Source organism: Peromyscus maniculatus, chromosome 5, assembly GCF_049852395.1.
Source record: "Peromyscus maniculatus bairdii isolate BWxNUB_F1_BW_parent chromosome 5, HU_Pman_BW_mat_3.1, whole genome shotgun sequence".
In the NCBI taxonomy this organism is placed as follows: Eukaryota; Metazoa; Chordata; class Mammalia; order Rodentia; family Cricetidae; genus Peromyscus; species Peromyscus maniculatus.
Genome location: NC_134856.1, coordinates 108,840,808 through 108,854,648, shown reverse-complemented (window position 1 = coordinate 108,854,648; position 13,841 = coordinate 108,840,808). Strand labels below are relative to the sequence as shown.

General features: G+C 35.5%; 1 protein-coding gene across 1 annotated transcript; it reads right to left on the bottom strand.

The window, feature by feature from the left end:
- Nucleotides 1-6,173: 6,173 nt before the first annotated feature.
- On the bottom strand, nucleotides 6,174-12,696 carry LOC143266854 (prolactin-3B1-like). Its single transcript, XM_076573088.1, has 5 exons — nucleotides 12,589-12,696; nucleotides 11,358-11,515; nucleotides 9,215-9,322; nucleotides 7,816-7,995; nucleotides 6,174-6,498 (listed from the first exon to the last, which is right to left on the bottom strand). Exons 1-5 carry the CDS (start codon nucleotides 12,617-12,619, stop codon nucleotides 6,310-6,312), a joined length of 666 nt encoding a protein of 221 aa, XP_076429203.1. The 5' UTR covers nucleotides 12,620-12,696; the 3' UTR covers nucleotides 6,174-6,309.
- Between the last annotated feature and the right edge of the window lie 1,145 nt (nucleotides 12,697-13,841).

Below are 13,841 nucleotides of genomic sequence, written 5' to 3'. Positions count from 1 at the left end.
TGAATCATAGGTCTACATGTCTCATTTCCTTTCAGTGTATGTATTTCAAAGGGGAAAAGTGCACAGGGCACTGTAATGCAGAGATAATTTTGAATCATTATGACCTGCTGAATTTCAATGCACATTTTTTACCAATTGCTTCCAGTGACTCTCCTGATTAACCTTTCCTCCCTTTTCCTGTCCATCTTGACTATGTGCATAGTCAGAGAAGCCAAGACCTTCTCCTTTAAACATTGTTCTGTGGTTTAGTTATAGTTGGGGGAAATAAATTATAAAAACAAATAGTAATCCCCACTCTGACCACCAGATTGTTACCTTTTCATTGAAATTTTTAATTTTTCTCTGCTCTGTAACATTTGGTATCCACATCTGACCTACAAAATGAGATAAGAAATTTCTATTCCTTTCCTTATGTAAGGAAAGAACTTTGCAAACACAGGAATGTGAACTTCCTACAACCGATCACATGTCTATAGTAGCAAATTGAACAACCTGGGCCCCACATCTCTTAACCCACAGGGAAGGGCAGGTTAGCCAATTCACAGTCCTGCCAGGATACGATCAATACCTTATAATATAGACATTTATAAATGTAAAATGCCTGCAGGAAATTGTAGGGAAAAGTTTACTTCTCTCTCGTCTTCTCAATTCATTAGGTAAATAAGACAATGAAATTCATTTTTTTCTTCTACCAGTAAATATTTTCCATGATTTTATGGAAATCATAAAGACTCATTTTATATGAGTTTGTTTGCCCATGTACGTTTTTGTTCAAAAGTACCCATCAAGAAATCTTAGGGATAATTGTTCCATGTAGTTAGAATACAGGAATTTGTAGTTCTTGGGGGATTTTTTTCTGGTGCTATAATTTGAGTTAGAGCTTTTCACATTTATATAAATTCATAATGGATGGACAGATTTAAAAGCATTGGGGATCCTTTGATTTTGATTTTATCCCAGTGTTTCTATGTCTTTGTGTGTATGTGTGTGTGTGTGTGTGTGTGTGTGTGTGTGTGTGTGTGTGTTTTAAAGTTGTATGTATGCATAAAGACACATTCCAGAGTACAACTTCGTGTCATTTTTAAGAAAATTTTTTACTTCATTTTTAAAATGTTGTTTGTATTAGCCTGACTCTCATAAATTAGGGTAAAGTAGCTGGAGTGTGACCCAAGATCTTCTTGTGACCTTGCACTAGGGCTAGGATTCAGATACATGCCAGCATGCCAAGTATCTGTCTGTAATTCAGTTCTACATATCAAACATATGCCTTCATGATGACAGGGAAGTAGTTTATCCTAAGATCTATCCTCTTGGCTTGCTGGTGGTCATATAAAGAATACTCTGACCTTGATCTGGAGGAGGTGGGAATGGGGGGGTGAGGTGGGGGGAGGGGGAGGGGGGCGAGAGTGGGAGAACAGGGGTCTGTGGCTATTATGTTGAACTAAATGATGTTGTAAAATAAATTTACTTAAAAAAAAGAACTATAGGCCAACTTTGGGGCAGAACCTTGAGTACAAACAGTAGGCATAGGCATGAGCCACATAATATCAGTCTGATGGAAATGTTACTTGAAGGTGTTTAGGGCTTACATGAGACTTGTTTGTCCTCCCAAAGCTTTTGTGAGATTTGCCTGAGGTATTTAATGCTTCAAGTTCCAAGTACATGGGTTCCAAATTCCCTGGGATTACCTTAAACTCAAGATATTGTTTATATAGTAAGTGGATTCTACTTGAGTTTTGGGAATTTAAAAATTTACCCACAGTAGAGAATATTTATACCCAAGTTAAATAATTAATATTACATATCATCTTATAGAAAACAACTATAAAACATTGCAACTGTAAAATATTTATTAAAATTCACCAATTCATATTAAATATTAGTTCATTATCAGATACTAAAAAAAAAGGAATACTCTGATTGTTGAATTTCATGATTTTCACAGTTGTAAGATATGCTTTAGTTTTGTTTTTTAATTTATTTTGTTCTCTTTGTAACAAGTTGTAGAATAGTACATTCCTTAGTTTATTGAGCCATCTACTTTGGGAGAGGTTGGCCATGGGACAAGAAAGCTCAGGTTTTGTGATAGAGCACTTTCTCTTTGGATTCTCAATATCCTCTCTGACCTTATTGTGATTGGATTTAGTTTTATCTTTGTCTCCTTATTTGTGGTATCAAAACCCTGTGGCCTCATCTAGGATAAGTTTACTGTCACAGAAGTTAGGAAGTGAACTCTTTGTTGCAACAGTTTTCTCAGAGTATAAGCCTTCCATCTTGGAGGGAAGCTTATTAAGGATGTCACTTGTTAGATGTGATGAAACAAAAGGGCTTTAAGGGAATGAAACATTCCATTCTGCATGAAAGCTCATTATCCTCCTGGGGAAATACCTGAATAAATTCAGAAAGTACCTACATAGGACTAGATTAATTAGGTCTATTTAATCCCACACATGTATAAACTGTAAGAGTGCTAAGAGACACTCTCTGACATGCTTTGCTGCATGGAGGAAGCAGAGATCATCTAATATCTGGAAGAGGCCACGAGCTTATCTGCTTGGAAAAAAAAAAAAAAAGAGAGACGATATGAATTGCCCAGAGGCTTCAGAGAACAGTTGCTGCTTGGAACAGGCTGAGACCCATGAGGAGTCAAACCACTAGTTGAGCTTTTCCAAGTTTTATGGTGTGCTCTGTGTTTCCAGGTTTTGTGAACTGCTATCTGTACTTTGGTTGGCTATTGGTTTTATAGCTCTCTTTTAAGATATGTTTGGTATATAAATATGTCTTTGCTCTTATTTCTGTAAGTGCTCCCAACAATTGAATGGCTTACCAATTGGAATTTGTTGGTGTGGTTTCTTTGCTCTGTCACAGAATCCAAACCTGGACTGAATAGTGCATTTGTTGTTGTTCTTGTATTTTTTTTTATGTATCCCCAGGAATAGAATCTCACAACAAAACCCTCAACTCTTTAAGATTTGGATTATGATTGGTGTATACTCTTCCTTGAATTGGCTAATAATAAAAGGCTCACATTTTGTTGTATTTACATTTCTGATGCATGTTTGTTTGTACTCATGTTTGTGTGTGTGTGTTTCTACCAGTTGTAATATTTATATGTATCGGTTCCCCAAATTTTTCATGAAACTGGATCTCTCATCTAGTCTTGAGCTTGATGGTATCAGAAGGCTAGCTGGCACCGTAGTGTTGATACATAGAATATGGAGAAATAAATCCTGTATCGACATAGATCTTTACTAGATGGCTTTCTTGTCATTGGAAGCTTCAATTCACACGGCTAGAGACCAAAGACATCAACATAATTCTCCAAATATGAATCATATCAATGTTTGCAATAGTGGTAGGCATGTTATGTAGTAACCTTATTGTGTGATTTTTGGCCTCTCCAAAACAATGAACTCATGCTTCCATTAGCCAGAACAAAAACCTGATGGTGGTGATGTTGTAGATTCTAGAGGAGAATATAATATTAATATACTGCTTATTTGAAATACTAAGGCAGTGTCAGTTATTACAGTTATTGTGACAAATTAGAGCATGCCTCAACCTCATCAGAGAATTTTTTACCAGTTTATGCTGATTCATACAGAGACTACAATTGAATAATGTGCAGAGTGTAAGAGACTGAGGATTATTTAATTCTAAATTGATACCTATATCAAACACTCTACACACAAAGCTCAGGAATCATCAGGAAAGAGCGGTTAAGATGATTGACAAGGAAGAGGCAGTGGACAACTGCAGAGAGTCATCATTTCCTGGACTTGATGGGGTCATTGCACTATGAATTCACAACAGTTTTGCTTGCATGTGTAAGACCTGTACAGGTTCAAGCAATATAAAATTCAGGTGGAAGGCCCATGAAGCACATACTGAATTGAAGCAGTATTGACAATTATTTAGTTTGAGGGAGAGGCAATAAATTTTCTTCAATGATGTAGCCCCTGAGATGCTATCCATGCTCTAGGAGATAATCCTCTTCACCTGCCATATATAAATACTATTCACTGAACTCCTGAGACAACTAACATGGCACATGCCTATGGAACAAAATAGTAGTTGGAATAGAAAAGACAATGGATGAAAGGGATTGGGTATTATTTGATGAAAAGACATTAAAATTGTGACTGAAATTCTCAAAAAAATTACGGAAGATTTGCCTTTGTTTCATGCTTGCTATGAGTTTATAAAACTTCTTTGGGGAGTATTACTAAGAGTCTGAGGACTTGGATTTGACCAGACTCATGAAAATTATGTTGTCCTCTTTGAACAAAAGGAAGGCTAGGAAATACTTCTATATTCTTTCTGAGGGTAGACAAAGTATCACTTTGAATTAAAATTTTACAAACAGTATAATAATTGGAATGGAAATTTACACAACAGGACCAGCTAATTTTCTTCTCTTATCTGAAATTTGGTACATTTTGACAGTGCAATGAAGTGGTATGAGTAATTTTTTAATTATAGATATTTTATTTGTATTTACTTATATTTGTAAATATGTGTAATTGTTGAATTTGTTAAAGCCTTCCATCTTGGAGGAAACAGTCTTAAGAAATGGGAAGTAAAGGTAAGTGAAAGAACTGAGTATTTAATATAGGACATATACAGACAGGTAAAACAACAGGATGTTTTATGGGGGAGATGAAACACTATATTATGCAAGAATGTTCTCTTAGGACAGGAAGCAGACTCCTCAAAAAGCTTCAGAAGTTCCTGAAACTGAAGAGATTAATTAGGCCTCCCCATTCTCTAAAGTATGTATGCAGTAACGATTGCTAAGAATTACTCTAAGTTGAGTCAAGCTGCAGAGAAGAGATAGAGACTTGGGAGCAGCCTGGAAGAAGCAAGAAAGAGCCAAAGAGCCTACAATTAACAGAGGCCATCTCAACAGCATAGCAGAAATACAAACCAGCTGAGCTTTCCAAAAGGATCAGACTGATTGAGTCACCTGGAAAACACAGGCTACATCCTGTTGAGTTGTGTGCTGTCTATGTGCTGTGTTCCTCGTTTCCAGCTTTTATTAGGTGTCACACATGTTGGGGTGCAATGTGGTGATGCATCTGTGTTTGGGGCATTTCTACTCTTGTGCCTTGTACCCGTATTCTTGAAAGTAACCACAATAAACTCCATTGGTTCAACAAAGTGATTTGTAATTTGATCTGTCAAGGAATCTCTATCTGGAAAGAGTGGATAGTATGTGTGTAGTGTTTCCTCAGGACTCTTCAGTCTCACAACTTATTGCCACCTGAACAGGAATCTTCCAACCAAAAATGAGTTGGGGAACAGTGAATGTGGGGTTGTGTCTTAATATCAGTCATGTATGCAACTGATTGATCAATAGCTCAATGATTACCATCCATGCTGTACCATGCAGTTATCTTTTCTGTATGGTCTGTGTTAGTGAAATGTTTTGATTTTGCAGAGGCTCCATGTTTTTTTGCTAACAGTAGTTAGATGTAACTAACAGTAGTTAGATGTAAGATGCATGTTCCCTAAGAGGATGTAGCACTTTTAAAAAGGCCTCAATTTTACAATAAGAACTATAGGCAACCAAGTAATGCTAAGGAAAATGTGCAACACTGGAAACATGAACTCAAGTAATACTATACAGACGGAGTAGGTCATATTTAGGAATGTATCTGTGTGTGTGTGTAGTGTGTGTGTGTGTACAACTGTAATAACAATTAATGAAGTAATGAGGCCACAAATTTGCAAGAAAGAATGAAGGGAATAAACATGGCTTTGAGAGAGGAAAAAGAAGGGAGAAATGTTAAAATATACTATAATCTCAATATATTTGTGTATATTACATATAGATATATATGTGTGTGTATGTGTGTGTATAATTTGTTTTGTGTTTAATGTTAGTATAAAAATTATATTTTCTGTGATGAGACTTTGAAAAAGTGGCCATTACCTCTAGTTTGTTTTTATAAACTTCCATTTTCTTGGCAGAATGGATCTACTTATTACTGGGAAACTCTTGCTGTGGTTCTAATATGTTAAGTCACGTTCACTTATTCTGGCTAATAAGTACTCTCTTGACATCTATAAACTGAACTTACTTGTGAAAAATATTGTATGTGAATATCACAATATCATAATATTTGCATCAAATTCCCATAGAACATCAAATCCTCATTTTGATTTCAACATTTCCAAAGAATCAATGTTTATTTTTGAATGACACAACCATTAAGCCTAGAAATATAACAAAGATGTAGACTCAATGGAGCTTTGAAGGTCTGGATTATCAAGGACCTTCTCAGTGGCAAAGGACAGGATATGACCTCAGCAGTTGTTGTCATGAACATCTCGGCACTTCAAGACTTTGACATAATTGTCAACCTTGTGTGTATCCCTGCGCACACAGCGGCCCAGGGTATACAAAGCAATATTACGAGTGTCTTCATCAGATGACTGCAAATCTGACCATCCAGACCAGAAAGTATAATCATTTTCAACAGCTCCAGGCTGAACCTAAACATGGAAAGGGAAGAGATTATTATTATTATTATTATTATTATTATTATTATTGTTTTTTCAAGACAGGGTTTCTCTGTGTAGCTTTGTGCCTTTCCTAGATCTTGCTCTGTAGATCAGGATGACCTCGAATTCACAAAGATCTGCCTACCTTGGCCTCCCAAGTGTGAGGATTAAAGGCGTGTGCCACCACCGCCCGACAGAAAGGGATTATTTACACTGTTAGTATTACTTGGTAGTAATATCTTCTTGTTAATGAGTGCATATATATGCATGTGTATATATATATATGGTACATATTCATGCACCAGAATTCATGCACCAGCATTTGTAGATCAGAAAGGGTGTTGTTTAAACTTCCACAGTTGACTTCTTAATTTCTCTATTTATTTTTTTTGAGGCAACTTCTCTTATTTTAGCAGTCACTCACCAGGAATGTCTATGTTTCTGCCTGCCTAATGTTTGGATACTACAGAATATTCACTATATCTCTTTACTTTTATGTGAATTCTAGGATCAAATTCCTGGCTGCCAAAGAAGGCATTTATAGGATGATTCTATCCTGAGCCTTATTCTATAAAACTAATAAAGATTAAGTTATAATAGAAGGAAATGTATTAGTTTTGTCATATATTATATTGAAGGCAAGAGGCTTTTTAAAGTAAACATCATTTGGGAATGCATATTTTCTGATGTGCCATTGGTCCCAGAAGAGGTATATCCATATAGAAGTAGACTGAGTAATAAACTGAAAGGTATTTTTTCATTGTATGCATGCAATTGACCAACATAAAGGCTGATGTTTTCTCATCTTATTCTCTGAGGCACCATTCATACATGTGGGTTTGAGGAGAATATTCCTTTAATCTTCTGTCTTTAAACTCATTCTATTCTTTATATCATGTATTTTTCCAAATTCAAGAATATATCAAACATTTCCAACAATGTGTTAATGTTGAGTTCCAAGACTGTTATCAGATTTTCTGAATTAGACAGGAATACCCATAACATCTGTAAAAGCTACTTTCTGAATTACTATGAGAAACAGTTACTTTTTATTGAGAGTACTGATGTGTGTGGTTCTTAGTAAAGAACCTGAAGAAGATAGGCTTTACAAATGCCCTCTTCTTATTGGCAAAGTTGTGAATGAATTGGATATAAATTATATATATATATATATATATATATATATATATATATATATATATATTCCAACATCAGAAGTGAAGTATTAAAAAATTCATTTCCCATTAAGAAATTAACCTCTTCCATACAGGAGATAAGCATAGGAATGTGAAGAGTGAGTGGGCTTACCCTACTGAGTATGGTCTTCAGTCCCTCCAGGAGGCCTAGAATTCTTTCTTCCAACTCTTTTATGTTTGACAGCATAACCTCAGATGCATCTGGAAGAGCAGCCACGGCAGCCACCATGTGCTTCAGAGGCTCTTCCCAGGCTTGTAAAACACTGATGGTCACTTTCAGAAGATCTTCTGACTAAACAATCATGAACAAGAACATCTCATTAAAATAACTGAAACACAACAGGGTTAATACATGTGGTGGCTGAACGAAGGTCATGAACTCCAGTATTGATTTATTATTAATAGAAGTATAGAAAACATTCTTAGCACGTGATCGGCAATATAGGAATAACAATATTCTATCACAGAATTACAATTTTTTTCTCGAATAGAATTAATTTCCCTTCACAATGATTTCTAGTGTATGTCAGACAAATCATGTTTTGTTTTTGCTATATGTTCTACCATCTATAGTTCCGGCGAGCCTCAGTTCCTTATGGTCCTAATAATACAACGTACAAGAGAATTTTGTAAGGATTAAAAGAATCAGTGACAAAGGATTGCTTTGGGGGGTTTCAATGTCAGTAGATCAGAGGAAATGCTGACCTCTTCCTATACCTTCTCACTATTAACTCACATTTTATTTATGAGAAGAGTTTGTGTGTAGGTTACTCATCCTAGTAATAAACATGAAGGGGAAAAAGATTATATGTGTGAGATGTATATACATAAGGAATTTTGTGTAAATCATATTTAGAATTTTTATAACAAAGACTGAGATAAAAGATGTTAAAACAGTAATAAATCATAGGTGCTGAGATATTCCGTGTTCCTCACAGCATAGGTTATCATTGAGAATAAGGTAACATGTTCAGAGGAACCTCCTTTTAACCTTTATTTTTTGAAACATAAAAGAAGCCTGCGTAATTGTGGAGGAATTCTTTATTAATTATAAAAAATTGGAAGTAGGACCAAGAGAATCTTTAAAAGTAAGTCAATTGAATCATCGCTCCTTAAGTAACATTGCTCCAGAGAAGAGTTTAGTATTATACTATAAACACTACTATATCTGTAACTCTTCAACACACATGTAAATGTAGAGTCAACTGGGGATGTTCAACTAATATTAAAGCTTCCCAGATAACATTAAAGGTAACCTCACAGACAATGTGCTGTTAAAACATGGTGCTCTGGATGATCAATTTATTAACTTATTATCATGTGAAGAGGCTTTTATCTTAGAGAGAAATTATCAACCATATAGGGTCATTGTCTGCTTGCTCCATCTTCTTCTTCCCTTCTCTTGACTCTGAGATTACCACACGTGCTATGGCCCAAGTAACGACACACAGCAGAGCTACCCTGTGTTTATTACATCAGTTGTTTTTGTCAGAATCAGGGAGGAAACCTACTTTTGTTTGGTGGACTTGTTCACTATTTTCTGGAGTAGGGATAGCAGCAGTGTGGCAAGTTCCCAACATCAGGCTCTGTTTCCAAATGTTTCTGCCAAACTTCATATTCTGAAAGAAATAGAAAGTTCTGATTTCTTAGCAGTAAACATCGAACAAATATATTCATTACCACATCAGTAACACATTTTATAGATGTATTACTTTTAGCAAATGATAAATAAAGAGAAATTGAAACAGAAATGAAGTGAAAACGGTCTGCCTACATTTTCCTGTCCATGGGAGAAGCAATCTAATTTTTTACCCTCCAGTATTCTTCCTCTATGTACTATTCTCTTGTCATTTTGCCCTTCCTAAATGGTATTGTTTAGAAAGAAAGCACTGAGTAACATACATATTGTAAAACACCTAAGGTTTAAGCATCACTTTTTCTATTTATGGAGGTAAAGGTCATACAATAGCACATGCATGTTCATTGTTATGGTCCCATTGATACTCAGTAGCCTATTTCCTTTAGGCAGATTTTGTAAAATAAATATTTACTTTACATACACAGTCACATGATAAAGGTAGGATGTAATCCTATTTATGATGTCAAAATAAGTCATAAATTCTAGACATATTCTAAGAAAATATTCACCAGTGAGTAAATAAAGAATTAAAACATTAATTTATATATTACTTATATATATATAATATAAATATAATGAATAATATAAATACAATAAATAATATAAATATAAATAGAATCTTCAATTGCCTGACATATATACTTAAGGAATTTATTATCTAAAGTATATATTTTTAATACAGACAATTAGTAAATTTGTAAAAGATTAATGGATTTATAGGAATATTATGCAGTTGAAAAACTATGGATATAGGTTTTTTTATGAAAGAAAGACTAATGAGTGAAAATTGCAAGGGAAAGGCATATTTACCACAACTCTGTAATGTATGGTCCATATTCTAATTTTGCACTGAATTCTTTTTTTTCTACAATTGACTCCCTGTAGTGGGTAGCTACAACTCCCCCTGGCAAAATTGAGTATATTTATTAGGACCTGAGATGACGTTTCCTTTGAAAACAAGACTGTACTTATCAATGCGACACTCATCCCTGAAAATTTCAAAACAATAATTTTAAGCACGTTAGAATCATGAGTTGCTATTTCTTTCGGCTTAATAAGGTTTTTGTAGTTTAGTTTTAATCTAATTCCACAATTCATTACAAGACATTTCTCCTCCACTAGATATCTACAGAGTGCTAAGTGAAAATGCCACATAGACAGGACCCCTTCACAAAGGACAAGAGTTCACAGTGCGCTGATCCATGTATTTTGGACTTTAATATCTTAACAAGTTGCTTAAAAAATCACTCTCTTTTTTTCATTTTTCCTTTTTTTAAATTTCATAATTTAATTTAATTTTACATATCAGCCACAGATTTCCCTGTTCTCCCTTCTCCCGCCCCCCCCTCCCATCACCCCCCAACCCCATTCCCATCTCCTCCAGGGCAAGGACTCCCCTGGGGATTCATCTCAGCCTGGAAGATTCAATTGAGGCAGGTCCAGTCCCCTCTTCCCTTCAAACAGCCAGCTCATGCACTAAGGACAGGTCCAAACACCCTAACTGTCATGCTAGAGCTCCCATCCAAAGACTGATGGAAGCAGATGCGGAGATACATGACCAGGCCCCAGGTGGAGTTCCGGGAGTCCAATCGGTGAGAAAGAGGAGGGATTGTATGAGCGAGATTTTGAGACCGTGATTGGAAAAAGCATAGGGACAAATAGCCAAACTAGTGGAAACACATGAACTATGAACTAATAGATGAGGAGACCCCAACTGAGTCAGACCCTCTGGATAAGTGAGACAATTGATTAGCTTGAACTATTTAGGAGGCCCCCGGGCAGTGAGTCCTGGGCCTGTCTTTAGTGCATGAAAAAAAATCTCTGTTAAAAGTTGTACAGTTACTATAACTTTTACAGGTTTAAGTTTTCATGAAGCATCCCATTCTTCCTTGCCCATAACTCAATGTCTATATCTCACCATTAAAAGTATTGTGTTTGAAATTTGATTCATAATAGGTTATTGTTTCGTTAGCTGGGTTTTCTGATTGTCCATTCAGAGACTATCCAGTACTTACAAAGTCAGCGAAGACTTTTGAAGCAAGATCGTGGGTGTAGTGTGACAATCCAACCACACGTTGGTATAGGGTTCCAGTGGACAAACGGGGACTTGGTGAGGAGATCACATGCTCCCAAAGGAGCAGATTTGATATTGCCAGCAAAAGCAGTGTCCCAGCTACAAAGAGAAATGAAACTGAGATGACCCATTCAAATGAGTATACATTGGTGATGCTATATAGCATGTACTGTTTGTTCTGAGGTCCCTGTGCTACAAAAATTGGTTATGAAAACATGAAACTGGAATAAATTGTCCAATGTGAAAACATACGTGAATAGTGATGTTTCTCAAAACTATAGCTTGTGAGGTAGGAGAGTTACCTTGGCTTTGGCTTGCCCTTGTAGAGTTTCTAAAATTTGCAAACATTTTGAGATAAAATTGGTTCTGAGACAGAGCCTTTAATCCATTCTCTTCAGATTTTAATGTTTGGTAATTTGTATTCATTTTCCATCTCATTAAGTTAAGTAGTTTACTAATTCATTTTCATGCAAATATCACTTGAAAATTAAGATGACTTTTTAAAATAAACTTGTTTTTCCATTCACTATTTACATGCATGCAACAAATCAGTAAAGTCACAAACCTACTCTCCTTGTTTATATAAGGTTCCAAAACCTAACTCTTCTTCAGGTGCATTTATTTGAGGAGAAAAAGCATCCAAATCCTGGCAACACATTATTTACTTCCTCCTTCTGTGACTGATACAATTATGCTATTGAGTCCTATGTTCTCAAAAAAATTTCAGCATCTCAATTTCAGCAATTTGGTCATTTTTGTTGTACTATTTTTTGTTTTAAAAATTGTCCCATGCAATGAAAGATTTTTAGAAACAGCTGCTCATTAAAAACCTGTAACACTATTCCCCGATATCCTTATGTCAAAATCAAAAATAAAAATAAACAGAGTTAAAGTAATGTATAATGTCCATGGTCATTACTTGGCATGTGTCTTCACAGAAGATGGCAGGAGAATTCCCCTAGAGAGCCACTGAACTCCAGGTTAAAATAGCAACTGGTTTCAGGAAAGTAATTCTCAGCACACTGTTGAATTAACTTCAGGTTGGTCATAAAATGCATCAGTTCCCTAAATATTACAGCACCAATAGCTCCAAAGAATGTATTCTGTCCAAACCCGTCTTCATGAAATAATACACTAATAACATAGAGGAGAATGGATGAAGTGCTACTTACAGAAGGACAGTTGAGTCAACGACAGCTGCATCTCTGAGAAGATCTACTGCGAGATGGACTCCAACACAAGAAGGCTGTGCACATGAGTCTACCTTTTCTCAACACATTACCTCCTATATATACTAACAGAACATACTAACCCATGACCATTTAAGTCTAGGAGCAGAAGGAAGCAATGCCTTTTGGTCTAGGTAAAAGTTGCCAGATTTTATCCATCCAGGAAGTATTGAAATAATCCTTACTCTTGCCACAGTTCTGCCTCTGTATGCAATATTTTTGCTTTTTTCAACAAAGTCCAGGGTTCAAATATTTTGGAAATCAAAAATGTCATCTAAGTTCCTTAATGACTCACCATCATGTCACGGAGAAAAACGTATGTATTTCCTCATGATTTTTCTCTAGACCAGAGTTCTATATTTTTTTATGCCATGTCGTCTGTAAAGTTCCATGAGTTTTTCAGGTCTTGACATAGGCTCCCCATCAGTTATCTTTTGAGTTTTGGGCCAGTATGTCCTAACAATCATCAATTATTCTCAACATTTTATCAAAATATGAATTTATTGATCTATCCTGCAAACCCCCAAAAAAGTTTTCTTCTCACAGGGTAAATACTTTCTTAGTATTAAGTTGGCAGAGAATCAAATGTTTAAAAGGTACTTTTAATACATTCAGTTAACTTGAAAGTATCTGATGTGATGCTTTTCAAATATGATCGGTACCTTCTAATCATCCTTTAATTTCTAATTTTGCTTCCTTTTCTTCATAGTTTTGCAAATAATAAGCCATAAAGAGGATAGCATTATATCATGAAAAGTTTGCACACAGTGACCAGCTTCAAGAGAATATATAATGCTCTATATAATGTTCTGGATGTGGAGAATCTCTATGAGTACCAGGAAAAATTGTATCAAGGTATCAGAGTAAAAAGAGGCCTAATTTCTTAACAAGGATTGAGAGCTATAGATTATTAACTTAACTTGGGTGAGATACTGTACTCTATAGTTGTCTACACTTTGGACTCAGTCTTCCTGAGATCCTTAGCTTATACTGTCTGTCACCAGGCACAGTGCTGACTAAATAAAATCAGTTGAAATATCCCACATAGATCATTAAGGTAGTTAATATATTAATGGCCCTTTCTGTTCTGCTATGCTTACTGCCCCACAAACTACCTTATGGGTTCTGAGATGTATTGTTTTGTAGGAATAGGTTTTTTATTGTCCGAAATTTCAGCTCAAACTGCCCAAGAATGA